At 42.0% G+C, this 20,311-nt stretch overlaps 1 protein-coding gene across 5 annotated transcripts in view; it reads right to left on the bottom strand.

Annotated features, from left to right (window-relative positions):
- The window catches only part of tty (tweety), a 61,841-nt gene that overhangs the window by 12,432 nt on the left and 29,098 nt on the right, over positions 1–20,311 (bottom strand). For 4 of the 5 annotated variants that reach the window (XM_017899683.1, XM_017899679.1, XM_017899681.1 and 1 more), the window contains exon 2: positions 6,375–6,583. In XM_017899683.1, the coding sequence (XP_017755172.1) occupies positions 6,375–6,512 (138 nt within the window). In that variant the 5' untranslated portion in view covers positions 6,513–6,583. Of the gene's footprint in view, positions 1–6,374; positions 6,584–19,189; positions 19,422–20,311 lie in introns of those variants that run through there. The other variant, XM_017899682.1, reaches the window with a different exon arrangement.

Here is a 20,311-nt window from a genome sequence, read left to right as displayed (position 1 = left end):
AAAGAGAGTAAAGCCTGTTACGAACAATGTTCGGTGGAATTAGCAGGAACGTTTGTTGTAAATCGGCTTTAATCAGAAAAGCCCGCGGCGTTTGTGCTGGATTAAACAAGCTCTTTGTTGCATCGGCAGACTTATTTTGTCGAGGAGGCAATCACGGTCCCATCTATTCTCGGAAATATTTTTCAAATTTGTTTAGTGGAGAAAATGTCTGTTTAAATTACCTTTCGACGCTTATCATGGAAGTATATATATATATATGTGAAGTTGTTTCTAAATAGTATACTATATACGGTTGTTAGCTCATCGTAGTCAGTCTGCGTGAAAACGAATTCCTATTAAAAGGAAATAATTAAACCGAAACGATGTAATTTCATCAAATATATGAGCGGAAGATTACAAATTTTAATCGTCAAATATAGCTGCCAGAAGGGATCCTGTCGTTACTATAGGGTAAAAAGAGAATGTTCTGTAACGTCGAGATCGACGCATGTGAAATTAATTACGGTACCTTTCACGGTTAATCTCGATCGATAATACCCCTATTTGCACATACATTAGCTTAAACCTCTATGGTATGGTAATTCTTTAAATTGCGACAGCATAATTAAGTCGTGTCATATTACCTGCTTGTTATGCTAATCTGAAAATAGAATGAACGAGAGAGGGTTAGTAGCAGGGTCGTTGTACCCGGGCTTTTCTCCGATTTCTTTCAAAGGCGTTTGTAATATGCGAGATACCTTTGGAACAAAAATCCTCTTAACTAAAGTGCAGCGCCTTCTTTTAGGACAGTCACGCACTTTGACGCAGGGGTCAATGTTTTTAACTGCGTGCGTTACTCGGTATTACCTACCTAACGCGGTAATACGACGGGACACGTTGAAAGAAAATTCATGTGTCGATATAACCCACAATTTGCGAATATTTAACAAAAATTCTTACTGTTCATCATTGCGTCGCATCATAAATTCGGAGGATAGGAAACGACGTTGGCTGGCGCTAGGAAGAGAGAGAAAGAGAGAGTGAGAAAGAGAGCACGATCGTTAATGAACAGTCGAATCGGAGGTTAGAAAACAAACGATGAAAGATACGACAAAACGCCATCTCACGATTTAATTACCCGCCGGTGCCGCTGCAGCGGGCGCGTCGTGAAATATTTTCAAGCAGCAGAAACAATAGCTGGGAACCCAATTACCAGAGCTCGTGTTGCGTCGAGGGTGCTCAGACAGGCGTTTCCTCAAGGCTTCTCCTTCGCCTGCTACCTACCCTACCGACGTATGCGCGAGCAATGTGTGCATGCCAGCTAAGTTTCGCACGCTCTCGACGTCACCAATATACATTCAACTAGAGTAGCGCGACATTCGTGATCATTTATTTCCTCTCCCTTCCCCTCTCCCAACTTTTCGGTTCATTCGATCGTTAATTCGAGTCACCGTCAATATTGGTTCGATATAAAAACATTCGAGATTCTTCCAGTAACGGATAACGATAAAGAAAAGAAATATTACGAAACGTGGGATATCCTTATCGTTTAATTTCGTCATAACCTCTCGGCCATTTCGTCGGTCTCGATTCGAAGGTAGAAAATGAAAGAAATAACGCGTAAAACGTTGCACGGAAAATTACAACGGAACGGAAAGAAAAAGTTAAACAGTCTGAAAGAAAGGGAAAAACGAAATATCCACCGGCTGACGAGAACAGAAAAAGCAGCAATGAAGTGATGGGGAGGAAGAACGGGAGGTAAGGTAGAGTGACAGACAAAAGGGGAAGCGAAGAAAAACTGGATAAGAGAAACAACGACGCGAGGGAAACTGTTTTCAGTAAAGTGATTGAAAGTACATGAACAAGAAATATGATTGATGAGAAACTAGAAACTAGAACAGGAAACAGGTACTGTTCTTTACGCGGTAATGAAAGCGTAATCTACCGTCGGTATCGATACGGACGAGCTGATTAACCGGCAACTGCACGCCATCTGTGAATATCATTAAGATTCGTTACACATTTTCCTTCGTTCAACTATATTATTTTCAGCGATCGTATCTTTCTCGATTAAATTGCAGCATCGAAAGAGCTGCGTACTTATACCGCGACTGTTAATATACGTACACGATTATCACATGGCGCACAAATTTTAATTATTTTGCAAATCGAAATTCTACCGAAGCTCGGTGCAGTTTGATCCGAACGAAAATTGCAGATGATAAAAATTTCACGTTCTATCCGCGAGCACTGGGCCGATATCAATCTTCTCAAAACACGTGCTATTTTCCCCTCTTGGTCTCGTTATTCTGCACCTGCCGGTACGATAATTGGACGAAGAGCGTTCGTGTCGCGTTGGCAAAAAAAAGAGCAGCCTCGCTGAGCACCGCTGCGCGCACTTTTTTCCAGGACGTCTCGAAAACGAACGACAATCGAATTGCTCGAAAGCAACGAGATATCCGTCTTGATTCCGTAGCAATAAGTTGCCGTGCCCTCGACATCTGCAACGAAAGACGTTGCGCCAGGCGATCGTGCTTCTTGTCGAGAGCTACGAGAAGCACGATGCTCGCGTAGTGGGGGTAAGAGGCTAGTAGTGGGGGTCGAGAATACCACGCTCTCAGCGATGGGGAAAGGCTCGTATCGAATCGTGAAATATCGATATTGTTCTACTACGTTTAGTAACTTTTATCGGAGTATAAGTATATAAGGAACACTGCTGCACTGTTTTATCGACAGATAGAAATATTATTACACGTTTATCGACTGAAATATCAACGTGATACAGTTTCAAGTTCCACACAGCGAATATTGATTGCAATGATCTTAAAACGGACTTTGATAACGTATATTGATTTCCTTTGCTTCGGTTCTTCAGTTTGACGTTATAAAAATTAAAATCCATTCATTTTTGAAGTCCCAATGGAATATTTGATATCTCGAATTAATCCGGGAATCGAAGAACAGTAACGACGTCGCGTATGACAATCGATATACGTCCTAACCTCACTTTTAATTGCCGAAACTTAGCAGGGATCACGGGGATAGATCAGTAACGGGACAAATCGGTGATTACCAACTTCGAAATATCCTGCAACTGACTTCAGACTCTATTCCAAGGGACTCGAAGCGTCTTGAGCCCATCGCTAGTTAGCGGTCTGACGTTTCGAGCCCGTTAAAGCCCACACGTTGCCCCAGGCGTATTATACGAAAGCCTTTGTGCATTGTTTGAGCTTTCCCGGCCATTGTGCTTTCCAGTTACACACAGCTTGGATTCTCGTGCACTCGTGGCATCCAACTGCGTTTCTCCTCGTCCTTTTCCTCCTCGTTTCTCATCCCGGCTCTTTATCTCTCTCCTGTCTCCTCTCACGTTCCTTTCTTTCTCTCCCACTTCGCTACGAAGAACCGTATGATTCTCTTCTCGATACAGCAGCTTTTGCTGCCTTTTGGACAGCCGTCTGGACGGGACAAGAAACCGGGAACATTTTGTCGGAAGGGAGCTACACCGGGAAGTGTCTCATGCCGTCTGGGACTCTCTCATTCTTCGGGCCAGGTCACCGTGACTTCGCTGCTTTCGTCGAACGTTCGCGGAAAAAGCGACGGCCAATGGAAATGTTCCGCGGGCTCGAATGGTTCTCATCACGAACACGTGGGACACTGCAACAGGACACTTCGGTATCTCCAATGGACGCAAGGTGATTCACTCTTGTAGGCGCACGTGTACGATGATCAATAAAATACGAGGCACTGAGGAAGACTGACAATGAGGGACACCGGTGTGAGAGAGAGGAGAAGATTCGAGTTAGGTTAGGGGCTAATCCATCCTGTAATTTCATCTTGCTCTGGGCCCAGGCGCGGGCCTCGTTGATTAGCGCGATTCAAGAAAACATTTTACGAGAACCCGCAGTCGCTTTCGAATTGATCCAAACGTAATATGTTCCTACCGGCTACAGGTCTCATACGTGCTAATTAACTTACGGTGTAACAGGTACGAAACGCGGGAATTAATAAGATTCGCCGGGGCCGACACGTTTTCATGGGCATTTTCACGCACAGTATAGCGAGGCGGATTTTCGGGGCTAACTAGCGTTTAAAACGCGCTATAAAACGATTATTCCAGTTAACATGGCGAGTGGACTCGCGGGACCAAGTTTCGTAAGCTTCGTCGCGTAATCAAGAATTTAAGAGAAATAACCTTGGCACGATTTCCACTTTCAACGTCTCTTAAAACTTTCAAAAAGTTGGAAAAAATCCGAGGAAAATTCCGTTGCAAGAGAGGATCGAAGAACGTCTCTTTGTACACACTGTTCATCCTCGTTGAACCTAACGAGATTTTCTAATTCGTTTCGTGTTGTATAGAAAATTTCGAGGCCATGCTATAGTATCGAAAAACTGTTCTAAACTATATGCGTGTAATGATATACCAAGAAATGAACTGAAATTGGAGAGAACTTATTATATATTTATTTCCAGACTGGTTCGACGAATCCAAGGATTACGTGTGCGTCATCCAGGTTCCAATAAGAAGACTCAGACTCAAATATACCGGCTGACTGCGTTACCAGGTGTAAAGTAGTTAATAAAAGTCACGAGTGGTCAACCCTGTTGTAATTTCTGGATTGAAATATAAAGTTTAGTGTAATACGCAGGGATCTAACCGTATACAGTTATACAGGATGTCCCAGCAACGGTACAACCGGGAAGAGACTGATTCTACACGAAAAAACAAACCAAAAATAAAGAATAAAATTTTTCCATTCGAAGCTTCGTTGTCGAGAAAATCAACTTTGAATATCCACCGAGAGCGCTGCTATATAGATAGTCCACCTATCTAAGTTAAGTGCACGCGTACTCGGGTAATATTCAAAGTCGATTTTCTCGACAACGAAGCTTCGAATGGGAAAATTTTATTCTTTATTTTTGGTTTGCTTTTTCGTGTAGAATCACCCTTTTCTTGATTGTACACTTACAGTCCACTTATAGGAATACAAATAAAGAATATAAGTGTCCGCAAGGGTTATAACGACTAATGTGCTCTATACCGCTTCGAGTTTGGAACTGAACGATTCCAAAAGACAGAAAAGCTTTTAACTAAAATGGTAGACGACTCCTGTTGACACTAGTGGAGTAGCAAAGGTCCTCGAGACCCAAAATCCGCTACTAACCTGCGACGTCTAGCACCCTGGACGTCATCGTTGCGTGGCTATAGTTCATTCCAACAAACCCCAATGAGTAAGAACACGCCCTACCGCGAAGATCATTCAAATTCTGCCAAAGAAGGTTTCCATTTGCTCTAGAAACGCGAGCAATCTCTTCGACGACCGCACAGTTCTCGAAGCATTGCCAAAGAATCTCTCGCTCCTTCGAGACGAGAGAACAGAGCCGAGAAACATTTTACTGGAAATCAACGGGAATGTGCTTTGTACGTTGGCCAAAACGGAATCGAGCCGGAATTGCTTTCGGATATTGACGTAACTAGCGAGCAGAGCTAGTGGATTGCTATCGCGACCCTGTTAACCGCGCGACACGCGATTTATTCCGCTGACCCAGCCGGAGTTTGCTAGCGCGACGTGGACGCGATTCGCTGTTGGTCGTAGCGAATCCAACGAGAAACAACTGAGTCAAGCCAGAACTTTGCTTCCACGTGAAACGAGAATCAAAACTATGTACCGAAATTGCCGTTCGTGGGCTAAAACGATCATGTCAGCTACCAGGGGACTGAAAACAGGCAGGACACGAACGATCAGGACACAACCCCTTGTCCTATGATCCGAGTTCCGATAGCGAGAGCCATAATCAACGACAAGGTCGGTCCCATGTTGAGCCACTTGGTCCAAACACGGCAAAGAATAACAGGTAACTGAGACAGACATCGGCGAAAATTAACCACGAGCCTGACTCCTGTCGTCCATGTTGGACTCTATCTACAAACCACGCCTCTCACTCGTGACACTCGTGTTTGGCCCGGTTTCCTTACCACGAGTCTCGCACGAGCTTGCAGGCGAAGGGGTTAATTGGCCAGATACTCACGTTCGCTATCTTCAGACGAGTGGCACAACGTGTGACATAGAAAACTCGCGATACGTATTGGGAAAAGACGCTCTCTAGCCTGTTGGTCACTTGGGCTAACTTCTTCTGAGTTCTCTACACGGTATACTACTCACGGTAAATAACCTCTAAAGCTGCATGTGACTTCAAACTTCCAATTAGGAAGAAAATAACGAGGAATTCAAATAAAACAGAAAAATCTTCACCACTCCTAAAGATAATTTTGGGAGTGACCACACACGTTGGCACGAGAAGGAAAGTCTTGGCGAGTGATACCTTACGACTTGGTGTCGCAAAGTTGTTAATTAAAATTAAGGAAAGAGAAAAGAGGTGGAGCAGTTGGTACTTACCTCGAGATAAATTTCGGAATGTGGATTGAAGGTGTTGTTGACCGAGTAAAGAGAGACGTTGAGGTGCGGCAGGCCGTGGAAGACCCTAGCGAGCTGCGGTACCGTGTACTGTTCGGGAAGCTGCTGACCGCCCGCCATTTTGGAGAACCCTTGTCTGCCGAAAACCCCGTTGAAGAGCCCCTCCTACTCGTCAAGACATGCTACGAGACCTGTAACAGCAAGAACCAGCGGGTTAAGAACTGCTTCCGGCTTTTTCCTCTCCTCGTTTCGTGACTCCTGCATAGTGCAGGGAAAAAATATATTTTCGTCAGAGAAGAAGACACGTTAAGAAAGAAGAGTCCCTCGTTATTAGACACGGACCGATCGACGTGGCCGATTTGAGAGGAAAATCGACGCCCTGCGCGCAGGAAAGGAACCTGGATGAGCTTGTTATATTTAACACGGCCTATTATCCGCTTTGACGTGCAATTAAACTGGTAACCGTGGCGTAAAAAGGAACCAATTCTGTCTGGATACCGTTTAGTTTGGAATCGAATCGGCCGGTCGAACGAGCTCTCGACGCAGTTTAATCTTTGTTAGATACGTCGATGTCGCCCGATGATGTGTTCTCTTTATCCTCTCCCTCTGTCTCTCTCGCTCTCTTCTCTCTCCTCAGTCTTTGTCACTCCTCCGAAACGCTTTGCCAGGCTTGATTCAATTACGCTCGAAGCGCCGTTGTGGAAGCAACGAGCGCTTAATTAATGAAATCTGTGCCAGCTGCTCCGTTCCGCTCTCGTCGAGGACGATACCCGACAAGAACACGTGCCTCTTCCGGAAGTATCTCGACATTCTTTTTAACGAATTATTACCCTAGGGCGAGTGTGTTCGAATGGGAGCTTCACCGGACATTGGTTACCTGAGCGACTTGTCTGAAGCTTCTCTGAATGGAGACTGTCTCTTCTTCCTCTCTCCTGACCTTGTGTTCGCGTAATTATGCTTGGAGATGATTATAGGTTATTTGCTAAGCGATTGTTTGTCAGGAATGCGGTGAAACTTGAGATTCAGATTGTATTGCGTAAAGAAGCAAGTTAGCGAGATATTTTGGGGATATTCTAGGGATTTTTTTATTATTCTTCCCATTTTCTGATGTTCTGTTTGTATAATTATACTTACAGATGTTTTATGGTTATTTGTTAATCGATTGTTTGCCAGGAAAGTGGCAAAACTCTAAATTTGCAGTTCTACATTCCGTTGTATAAAGGCAGGAGATTTTATATGAAACGTTGGCGATATTTCGAAGCGTTTTAAAGGTATTTTTATATTTTTTACCCGCGAAAAGCTTCAGGAAGCTACGAAGTTATAAGCAGGAGTGGGACAACAAAAATTATATACGAAGCTACGAGGCTAAATGGTCAAACTTTCCTCTGCGAAAAAGTTTTTCTCGAAGTATACTTGCAGGTGCTGCGTTCAAGAGATATTGACTTCTATAGTTGCGAGACTACGAGAATGAGTAACGTTGAAATATTTCGTTGAAGAATACGTCTGCACCGTGTAACGAAATATATCACACTACCAAGTTAAATAACTTCTTGGAAAACAGAAAAAGAAATATCACACAACATATATTTTCAGCAAAATATCTAACTATTTGCAATCTAGGGATTTTTTTGTTTAACTAACCTGCAGTTCCAACCTATGCAATAACAAATTTATCAAAATGAACAAATTTTATGTAAAAAAAAAGAAAGAAAAAAGAAGAATATAGAATTTTCTGTCTTCATAAATTATCCATGCTTCAAGATGGCGCCACTGAGGTACAAAATATTAATAATTAAATACCCATTATTCTAGGAAAACAATTAAACGATATAAATAATATATCTCAAGAACAAGGAATTTGAAAATATATTTTTGGAAGAAAATTTGTCTTCCTTTCTCTACGAACCTAAATTTAAATTTCAAAGATGGCTACTTAACCCTAGTGCATTCTGTATAATAACCATTGTAGGTTACTTTTTTATTCAACTAACCTACAATTCCAACCTATGCAATAACAAATTTATCAAAATTAACAAATTTTATCTAAAAAAGAAAGAAAAAGGAAGAATATAGAATATCTTCCTCACTTTTCTATTTTCACAAATTATCCATGCTTCAAGATGGCGTCACTGAGGTACAAAATATTAATAATTAAATACCCATTCTAGAATAACAATTAAACAATATAAATAATATAATATCTAAGGAAGAAGGAATTTAAAAATATATTTCTGGAAGAAAATTTGTCTTCCTTTCTCTACGAACCTAAATTCAAATTTCAAACATGGCTACTTAGCACTAGTGCACTCTATATAATAACCGTTATAAGTTACTCCGATTGGACAAACGTTGCACCTATTAGAGCACACTACTGTTCAATAAACTGACGATTTCGATCTTTCAAAGAGGAGACACAGTGCAAGGTTGGAGGGCTCGAAATTCGTCGAATTGGAAAGGCCATAGAGGCGAAATCTTTGATTAGACGGCATCCCTACGCGTGGCTTTTGATTTACATAACCACCGAGGCTGCTACTCCTCCATTCCACCCCTCTTTCGACAGCCACACCCATGTGCATCCCCTATGCCCGTTGAATTTGACCGTCAGACACCGAAATACAATTTTCTCGACCCCGAAGCGCCATCTCCCGTGGAATTTTGCAATTGAGATGAACGCGTGGAAACAAACGATCCTTCACGGATCAGGGATCTATTTCTCCAGGTGCGCTGCGAAGGATGGATTCGGTATCGAGTCGGGGCAGCAAACGGAATATTAACGCGTCCAGCGTCGTAGAAAATTGATGATTTCCGGTAGAATGCGAGATACAGGTCAACCGGCTGGTCTGGCAGCTCTAGCTGCACGACATCGTCGATCGCGATCCTACCAGATGCATCTCGCTTCCTTTTCCTCGTCCCGGCTAAATATAACAGGACGGGATCGTTTAAAATAGAGAAAGTCGTCTTTTTCATGTATATACGTAGGATGTTAGGGTTTGAGAGCGAGTGCAAGGGAACACTTGGGCCTACCTGGCTGATGATGGATAATAAACAGCAGTCTCGGATTCAGATCGAATGTTCAGGGTGATATCTGGAGTGCATGTGGAAAAGCAAGTGACCGTGAGCAAGGATTGCATGGACGGGATGTTTATGAGTGATCGAGAAAGATAGCCTGCGCGTGAAACAAGAGAGACTGCTAGATTTAACTCGAGAGGCGTCTCTTAAAGATGGATGTTAATTAATATATCAAGTTTACAATTACCCAACGATGCGTGGAATATCGAAGTAAAATAATTCTATCTCTTAACCACTTGCGCTATAAAGACGTGCCATGCACGTCGAGATGCTTTTGTTCCAAAGCCGCCAGCGACGTGTATACCACGTCGACAGGCATTTGTCGCAGAAACAAAAACGACGTGTCCGCCACGTCGGCTAACAGTTAGCTCGCAGACGCGGTTCGGAGTCAATGTAACATCTTACGGCAACCGAAAGTTAAATCGTAGCGCAAATGGTTAATTTGCATACGATTTCTTATCTACCATTTTTTAAATATCGTCAACTTTATGGCAGAAAGTCTTCGATTTACTATTTTCCTATAACGAAAAAATCGCCAAATGCAAAGGGTTAACCCTTTCGCTACTACGGATGACTAGTCACTGGCCAAAGGAACTGAATAAAAAATTAACATATTGCGAGATATCTCGTTTTTAACAAGTCGAACCTTGTGTCCAGGTGAAGAGATATCTCGTTTTCAGGTTCCTTCGACTCAATTAATGATTTAAGCAATTAAATAATAGATTTTCTTGTTACGTTACCAGGATAATGAAGTCTCTACCTAATTCTAACACCTTATGTGAATATAATACCAAATGCGAATTAGAAAAGTGCATATTTGCATCGTATAAAGTGTTCCTGGATCGCCCAAAAGAGTGCGGGCTGTGAAATGCATTGCGTGAGCAGAGTGCTGTACGCAATGTGTGTTAAGACAAGTGTTACCGTTCCTTTTAGCTCTCTTCGCAAGGAATTCCAAGCTCTATTGCGATGGTCAGTTTTTCCTTTCCTTCTTTCTTCGAAAGATTTGCGTCAAAGGATCGAATGCTAAAGAGTGCACGATAGTAATGCTTCCATCTTTGACACGTCGTTTCGTTCTACGGGAAAGGAGTTAAATAAGGGTGCAAGGGCTATCTTGAGACAGTTCTCTACGGAGTTTTAACCCCTTGGCTACTGTGGGCGCATATACGCGCTCAGAAATTTTGCTTTTCTGACACGGAGGGTGCATCTCTACCCAAAATTTTGCCTTGTAAATGAATTCTTACCCTTGTGGTACGACCGGTGCGTTTCAAAGTCTGCCGTAGTCAAAGGGTTAATGAGAGTTGACGCGAGAGTGTCGATTGGTTGCCTAATCATGGATCAGTTATCAAACTAGTCTTATGTCAGTCTAGTCTAGTCTATACTTTAGTCCTATTCTCATTTAGTTCGTAATAAGTCTCTTATTCTTTATATGTGCCAATCAAACAGTGCCCCTACACATATATATAATCGAAGATCAGAGAAGATCGAAGTGCACAGGAGTTACGGAAGGTTGGAGCGTGCTTGTGAAATTTAGAATCTGGCATGGATCGGCGCTGGGCCGATATCTATCCAATATCCTGTCCACGACATAAATCGACTGCCTTCCTGCACGTTGTCAATGGCGCCTAGCTCTTCCTACTTTCACCTCTTTCTCTCGTTTCGGCGACAAACGGAGCATCCGATTCCGAAAAAATGCTTCAATTAATTAGGTCTCCGTCATAAACGCTTATCTGGTAGCTTCGGGAGAGATCTCTACCCCGCTCTCTAACTCACAGTGATTATAATATTCTCTGCTTACGGGAGCAAAGATATAAACGGTTAAGGCTTTTTGCGTTCAGTAGAAATCTAAACGCTTGACACGACCGGGATAATACTTTGGTGTAGCGTAGTGGTATGCTAACGAAGCACGAACGCGGATGTAATTTATTTGTACTACTATCAAAATAGGCGACGCGAAATGAAAATCTGACAATATAGATTTAGGTGTAAATACTGAGATCAGAAATTTGTATTCAGGATAGCACGGATGGAGAAGATCTTGTTGCTTCTTAAATCTATATTTTCGATATAATTGCAAGCGAACACGAGCAGTCAAGTAGTTAAATAGTGGAGCAATCAAATAGCCAAGTAGTCAAGTAGCCAAACAGTCAAATAGTCGAACAATAAGATAGTCAAGTAACCATATAGTCAAATAGCCAAGTAGTTAAATAGTGGAGCAATCAAATAGCCAAGTTGCCAAGTAGGCAAACAGTCAAATAGTCGGACAATAAAATAGTCAAGTAGTCAAATGGTTAAATAATCAAATAGTCAAGTAGTTAAACAATAAAGCAATTGAGTAACAAAATAGTCAATTAGCCAAACAGTCGAATAGCCGAACAATAAAATAGTTAAGTAGTTAAACAATGAAGTAGTCAAATAACCAAATTAGCCAAGTAGTTGAATAGGGAAGCAATCAAATAGTCAAGTAGTCGAACAGTCAAACAATAAAATACTTAAATAGTTACCACGTATACGTCAGTTTACGTCACCGCTGCTTTATATCTTTATTTGCTTTAATTTCGACGTGTTTGCCCTTCTCGTTACGCGATCCAACATAATTCTACTCGTAATTGCCCGTCCACTTCAAGTACACAACGAAAGTTCTATAATCAGTCTTTACGATCGTTGTCAGAGAAAACGCTATCACGCCATGACCAATCAAGCCCACATTCCTCCCGTATGCAAACCAGCCCGGTTCTGCCCGGTGGTATTTACCCGTTTCGAGCCGCACGACGTCACAGGGAATAAAATAATCTCCGCGAAACGATTCAATCGATGGTCGTACCCTCCGCCGCGACCAGCCGAAACGTCCAAAGGCGAGCTCCTCGCTTTGCATTCCGCGCCGGCTCTTTGTCGTCGTTGGAATTATAAACGCGGCCTGGAGCAGCGGGCTTCTTAAACGGAACGGACGAAAAAACGACTGGAGGTGGAGCAGAGGGAAGTTCGGTCCATTCTTGAACTTCCTCGGACCGCCGTGAACACCGTGGGAAAAGATCAGCTGCCGCATGCCGGGGCTCTAAACTACATTACACCTGGTTGCTCTCCGGGCACAATGTTCCAACCTTTCCAACCAGGCTCGTCCTCCTCTCCGTGTTATTCCCTCGTTTTCGGCCTTTATCGCGAATACCACAGCTATAACCCGGCACGTTCGCGGACCTAAATTTGAATATTTCAGGGCTCTAGCAGACTTGCAAAATATTATGTTGCAGCGCGGTTTAGAACTGTTAGGGCCGGACTAACGTCATCCCACCGGGGATTAAGGATAATAGTTGAGTTGCCTGCTGATGTCTAATGCATTAGCTGTCTACGGATTTATGGAACACCGGCAGTATGCAGTATTTAGCGATGAAAAATGCAGCCCTGCAGAAGTGCGGGAAATGTACTCGGAAAATATCGCGGTATGGGAAACAGTCGAAAACAGTGCATGGTGGATTACGTAAAATATTTTTTCTCCATTTTTCTCTCAGTCTCCCAAAGATCCACCCCTAAGAGCTAGCTCAGGAACGGTGAGAGATAAGAAGAAATTGCTTCGCCAAAAATTGTAAGGTTTTCGATGTGTTAAAACGAAATACGAAATTTAACAAAATATATTTAACAATATTTGAAGAAAATACATTATTAACCCTTTGCACTCGAGAGGTGCTCTTCGGTCACCATTTGATAAAATTTCGAAGCTCGATATTAATTAATATATCAATAATATAACAGTGTGCAAGGTATCGAAATTAAATAATTCTACGTGTTAATTAGTATACGATTTCTTATTTATTGCTCAACAAATATTATCAGCTTTATGGCAGAAAATTTTTCATCTCGTGCCCTTCTTTATCCAAAAAGTCGTCGAGTGTAAAGAGTTAATGTCTAGTCGAAGAGGTGCAGCGATTGTTCGTATAACAAACAAAATTGTATTGCTTATTCAGAAGACAACGGTATGCATACAAGTATAGTGGTCTTGACAAATGATGTCATTATTGCATTTTTGTGTTCGCATCTAAGAAGCTTGTCCTCCTCATCTCCTCGTCTCCTTCTAACCAACATTGCTGTTGATTATGGCACGACCATCGGAACTTAAACCGCCAGGTAAGAGGTTAGGTTGCTTAAATGGGGTTAAATGTGCCGGTGATTATGAAAGTGGCCTAAGTCACTTATGTCTGCTTTTGAAATATTAAAAGCTTCGCGGTTTAAATACATTATGAACTATAAAATTCATTGTGAAGAAGCTACAAACTCCACTTAGCGATTCGATTTTTCAATGCTTTCTAGAAAATAGATTTACGTTATCATGATATAAATGAACACAACGCAAAATATTCATAATTATTATAATTATTCATAATCACAGGCACAAATATCCACACTTGATCTTTCACAAACCCCCACGTCTCTTGTCAGGTTAGTTCAATTTTCGAAGCTTCGATCCAACTCGCCCAAGTATACTCCAAACCCTAGAACCCAAGCTTTCGAACCTCACCACCGAATTCCTGTTCGCGAAGGCAATCGAAGACCGCTTCCTTTATCGGACTCAATTCGATACCAATGGAATACCAGCTAAATTAAAACCAATCACCCGACACATTCCCAGGTCAAAGATTCCACCGCAGCTCGGGCGAGACACGAGAAAGGAATCGCGAAGAATGTGTAGTGGCCAGGAATTGCTGGGTTCGGTGCACCTCGAGGGCGGAGTTGTTCAAGGCGAAGAGTTGCAATCGTAGTCGTTACCGTGACATTGCTCTTTGCGTGGTTCCCATAAGCCACAAAGGCTTGCTCGAGTACGCGAAATCCTTCGGATCCATCGGAGCTTGCGTCACGGGAGCGAGTGCACTCGTCCCGAGATGGCCGCGCGGCTCGACAAGATGGCGGCCGTTTCAACAACTCCGCGCAACTATTCGCGCCAGTATCTTCGCTTTGCGTTAATTATCTCAACAGCTCGCGTGGAACAAGGTTGCGACCATCGGCGAGTCTGGCTCGCGAGATCGAGCGATTTCCGCGAAGATCCTGGGGATCTAGAGCTGCATACCGTTTGCATGACGAGAGCAGCGACTTCGAAGTCATAGAGGATTCTTGGACGCGACGACGTGAAACGAGTTTTAGACCGATGTTCGGGAATTCCGATGGATTTAAGCGAAGTGCGCAAGTGCAAGGCTTGGAAACTGGGCTTTGGGTAGTTTTCAAACGGTGTTATCTCGGCTGGTAGAGAGTGGGAAGGGAAAAAAGTGGCCTGGATTAGAGTCGCGTTGCGTGAACAAAGTGCATATGGTGATTAGATTAGATACTTTGGGAGCACGTGTACAGTCCGATGGGACATTTCGATTTTAGCGCTAGAATTACCGGTTGGAATGAGATCTGCCGTGTCTGTGATAAGTGGAAATATGCAATTGACCTTTTCTGAGTTTTGTTATAAGGTTAATTTCATCAAAATTGTGATTTTTTGCTGTCCTTTTACAATCCATTTATAGATTTTTCACTGTCCATTTACAGTGAAATAATTTTCTATTAGTTCCCTATCTATAAATAATTGGGAATAATTGACGAGATTACGTTAGAAGGTACACAAAATTAAATTTGACTTTTAGTAAAGTGAAAAGTACAGATCGATGAAAACTAGAACTACCAAAGAGATAAAAATTGCTGGGAATATACATTTTTGCTTTTGACAAAATTAATATTGATTTCTACTCGACTGTGATCCTAATTACGTATGCTTTTTTATTTACATTGTACTGCTTTAAGTATCATCGATAATGTATATATCATATGTAGGTACTCGTTCTCGTGTTAAATAACGGGTGAATGAAAAAAATAGAAAAACGATTAAAAAGCCCTAGTCTAAAATATCAGCCCCTCCTATATACCACCTAACATCTGAAAATTTGAAATTCATATTCTCCAGTTTACCAAAAAAAAAATTAAATCTACTTGTAACTATTTACCTGCCTCGTCCAGTGTTTGGACATACATCACAGATCGGTAGTTCGAGTGTTAAATGACTTTTAATGTACTTACTATCAATGTGCTAATAGCATGCACAAGCCACTGACATCATGTTTACGAATTTCGGAATTCAAGGATGGTAGTAACGTGTTTGTCTGTACAGATACCGTGAAACACGTTTTCCATATCGTCTAGAATCAGCGAGCTATTTGCAGAAGCTGATTAGCACGAGGCACCTTACGTACAACAGCTTGACAAATATTGTCGCAAGGGAAGGGTATCCAGACTCTCCAGATATTACACGTGTCTGTTCACAGAAGCAAATTAACCGCGGTCTTCCTGTAAACAATACCGACTTCTACATTTCCGTTCCGGTCACTAGCGACATCTATCGACTCCATATTTCGGCTCAACATTCGACGCCATATTGCGTCACGTGACTTGGAGGTTAGGTTCAGGTATATCTGAACATCTTAATCTTTTTGCTATTACGGGTGACAATAGTCACCGGCACCAAAACTTGAGCTAAAAATTAAGACAGGTGTTCCTTAAAATACACCAGTGCACCAAAAATTAAATATGAAACACGAATAAAATCTCACACGATATCAAGCTACCTCAAGAAGAGCCAGATCCAGAGGAAATAATCCACGCGCATCATCCGATTTCCTCTAAAACCAAAATCAATTCGAAATCTGAAGAAAAACACGGAAACACGACCAAAATCCCGTAAACTATTAAGCTAACGTACGAAGAGCCAGATACAGAGGAAATAATCCACGAACACTATCCAATTCCCTCTAAACCAACCTAACTCCCTCACAGACACGTCAGCTCTGTCACATCAACATCTCAACCAATAACAAAAGACTCTGCGTGTATATTTGCCCGTATTATCATACATTATCGAACGTAGATCTATCCAAACTTCTCTCGAGAGAGATCTTTCGACGCAACACACGTTTCTGACGGATACCTCGAGAGTCAGATCACGGAAACGCATAGCCTAACTTTGCACGCGCAACCTCTCCCTGCATCTTTCAGCCAATAGCCACGAAGGTTAAACACATGGCAGAAGCGGGAACCGTTCGCTCGTGTACACGTTGCATTAGCAAACAAGCCCGAAATTGTTGCAGGAATCACCTCGGATCCTCTGGGGGGGAAGCCACGCGCTGTACAACAGGGTGGATTAGGCTCACCGGGTATAACGGTGATTAACATTTACGAGCCCTGTTCCAGCCGGCCCACGAAAGAGTCACACGTCATCGTTTGTGTGTACACGCGACAGAAACTAGACTACCGTGTTACAGTTCCGCCAGTCATCCCAGGGAATCCACGCTTCCTCCGCAGCCACTGTTTGTGGGAAATAATCCGGAGAAACGGGCCTGGGTTCGTGTCTGCGAGGAAAGCGATGGAGGAAACGACGTTTCGTGTTGATTCCGGTTAATTGCCTTCAAGCTGAGAACACGGGGATGTTTTTATGGGAGCTCGGCTGGGTCTGCAGGGGTGTGGATACGAAAATAACGGTAGCTCTGAGTGTCGATGATGGAAAGGATGATGGGGTTGGTACAAGTGAAGTTTCCGTGTTTGTTAGAGAGTTATCCCGTGCGATTGTTAACGATAATTTATAATAGATGGATCGAATATACCGATGATTATGAAAGTGGCTTAAGTTAAGTATATACTCAAACATACTCACGAGGAAAATTAATTTCGTCACGAGTAAGAATTTCTGGAAACAACAATGTGCAAACGATATTTTGCATTTATTGGAGATACGGGTCGTAGTGGCGCTAGTGAGTTAAATGGCAACTCGTCTCAAGGCTTGGGAACTGCTGTAATTTTGAGAAGACACATCCGATGAAGATAAATTTGGACTCGTTTTAAAGCTCGAAGGCTCTACTTTAACATACATGAACAGTCGATTCTCAAAAATTTCCTTATATCGGAAAATAAAGCGAAAAACTGAGGGTAGTCTTTTTCTTGGAAACTAGAAGTTCAATCGACCCTAGGGATATTAGAAATTTTTTTTCGCAATGAGTGTTATACCTCGCTGTAGAGGGAAGTTTCCTCTTCATAAAGACCTCGTAAAAGTCAACGTGGGATTTTTTGTTGCCGTTTTAACACAGCCTTGAAACGTATAATTGTATGTATAATGGGTTAGAGGTTTGTGTTAGGTTAGTAGAGTACGAGTAAAATCACGTGGTAGACCCAGCATACTATTGTTCGCACGGACATGGAACACATTCGCTGGATGTTAAAGAAAATAATGGAGTGGCAGAGAACAGACAATTATGTTCTTAGAACGATTCCCTCGTACCATTGACGATCCACTTCCTTCACTCTAATTCGACTCTATTTAGAGAAAATAACGAAGTTACACGAACGGACTGGTTCAAAGGAGCTTTCAGTTTCATCGTGGGAGAAGCTTGACACGTCATATGCAGGATTTCAATTGAAAATTCTGAACCATTTAGTCGTACTGTATACGTAACGATTCAAATTTAGACCCACGTTAGCGAACGCAGTCACGATAAGGGTAAAGCGTCCGAATCGCTCGATAAGGGTACGCGAGGACATTTGCGATGGAGAATTTAAGACGAAAGTGGGAATAGAAAAAGTCATGAGAGTAAAGACGGAAAGAAGTGGTTGAACATCAGGAAACAACGTGGATCCCCTATTTCCACGGTAATGCGAGCAGACAACGATTTCACGGCTACCGGGATTATCTTATCAGAGCAAGCCTTTTACGACCTTTCTCTGTTGTTACACCGAGTTCTCGGGACCCGCGCAAGAATCAAGCAATGGCGGATATAGTCGTCAAACTCAGAGTAAGTGACGCTGTTAAAATATTGGATCAAAAAGACAGCTTCTTTTTATATGTGATTTTTATACTCCTGAAACTTTTTCCAATTTTGGATATTTAATTTCAGCTTTTATTTCGAGAGCGAAATCAAATAGACGAGATTGGAAGGAATTATTATGCATTTTACATGGTTACCTAACAATAAATTAAGTGTTTGTTACTACTGTGATTTACGAGTGCTTACTACGTTGAAAGAACACGTGACATTGGGCTCGGGAATAATATGACCAATGATGCTCGTGATACGTCAATTATACAATGTCTATCCGCTAGAGTTTCAATTCTTGTAACCTAACCTTCACGCGCATTTCTCGACTCTACGATTGAAAAATTATACCCGCAAAACCACGTATATACGATTCTCAATCCAATGCTAATCAGCTTCCACTAATCGACTTCAATGTGGATACCGCCATTTTATTTATTACAGTTCATTAGAACGAGAAAATATCGAACTTTCTTTTCGCCGAATTTCGGTTTCATAACCTATCTAATTCTTCGTATTATCGAAATAGTTCGCTTGATACGTACATAATATTTCTTAATATTGAAAATACAAGTCGATTTATTAACCCTTTGCACTTGAGAGACGATCCTGAGTCGCCATTTAATCAAATTCTGAATTCTCTAATTAATATATAAAATTCAAAATAATGCAATGATGCATGGAATGTGGACGTGGAATAATTCTACGTCTTAATTTGCATACGATTTCTAATTTTCAGTTTTCAAAATACTGTATACAGAATAATATTATATACAGAAAGTCTTCGAATTACTATTTTTCTGTAAAGATCGCCAAGTGCAAAGGGTTAATACTTCAATGCAAGAGTCGACAGAAATTTTTATATCGTTAACGCAATTTTTTGGTAAAAAAATTATATTCGTCACTCACGTGCATTTTCTCGCGATCTCTTCGGCGGGAATAACATCGAAGAAACTGTCCATACGGTTGGCAATGGCGGCGAGCAGACATTGTGAATCATAACCTATTTCACGGGATGCCTCGATAATTCAACGTGGTCACGAAATTGTTTAAACAGCCTGGATAATTTCTGTTTCGTACAGCCGTTGTATACACACGAATCGACGTTAATTCCAACGTTTACGTGCGCGTGTGTAAAATCAAAATGGCGCACGGCACGATTAATTATTTCGCCGGCGTAATTTCCGTGATGATTATCCGCGGTTAACCGCGGCTCCTCCTTTCAAAACGCTCGAGATGATCCTCCGCGATACGGGAATCATAAACGAGCAAGAAAATTCACAAGGCGCCGATGTTTTTGAAAAAATAATCGATCCAAATAACCATTTCTTTGATATGTCTTGTGTACGATAGTTCGTTTCTTTCCCTTCCTTTTCACTGGTTTAGTAACTATGAGAGATAACGGTGCACGATATAACGCTCATCTATTCGCGTGTTATCTGCTGGCGCAGCCTCGCACTAACGATAGTTCGTTTCCTTCGTACTTGGAATCCGCACAATTTTCATTTTTCCTCGGAATATCACGGATATACGAACGATCGAAAACGTTTCTTGAAAGTGGTTGTAATTAAACGTCGATTCTTCCGTAGATTACAGTTATTAGTAACAGAGACGCTCGTGGAACGATAGCGATGAGGTTAGAAAACGCGAACTGTTCGTGAAAAACGTAATACAACCGGGCGAATGCTTCCTAATCGAAATTACCGTTGCCTCGAATGCTTCTAAAGTTCCCATCTGCAATAACGCGTCCGCTCGTATAACGCGAACTCGAGCTGGAAAAATTCCGCGACCCCCGTTAAATCGTACGAGAAACGTGTAAAACGTGATCGAAGTCTCGAAACGTGGAAATAAAATCCGGTAATTAGAACAAGGTAAGCGACGAAAAGTAACTACCCACTCCCGGTGAACACAGTTCGCACTAGTTTGGAACAGAGGATACTGAAAATCGGGGAAGAACTTTCCTTTGAATCGCACGTAAAGTAAAGAGAAACTCTCGAAGACGAGAAACGAAACGGAAATGTAATTTGAAAC

This window comes from Eufriesea mexicana, unplaced genomic scaffold (genome assembly GCF_001483705.2).
Source record: "Eufriesea mexicana isolate 0111107269 unplaced genomic scaffold, ASM148370v2 scaffold925, whole genome shotgun sequence".
In the NCBI taxonomy this organism is placed as follows: Eukaryota; Metazoa; Arthropoda; class Insecta; order Hymenoptera; family Apidae; genus Eufriesea; species Eufriesea mexicana.
Note: the sequence above shows the minus strand (reverse complement) of the source record. Positions and strands in the feature narration are given on the sequence as shown.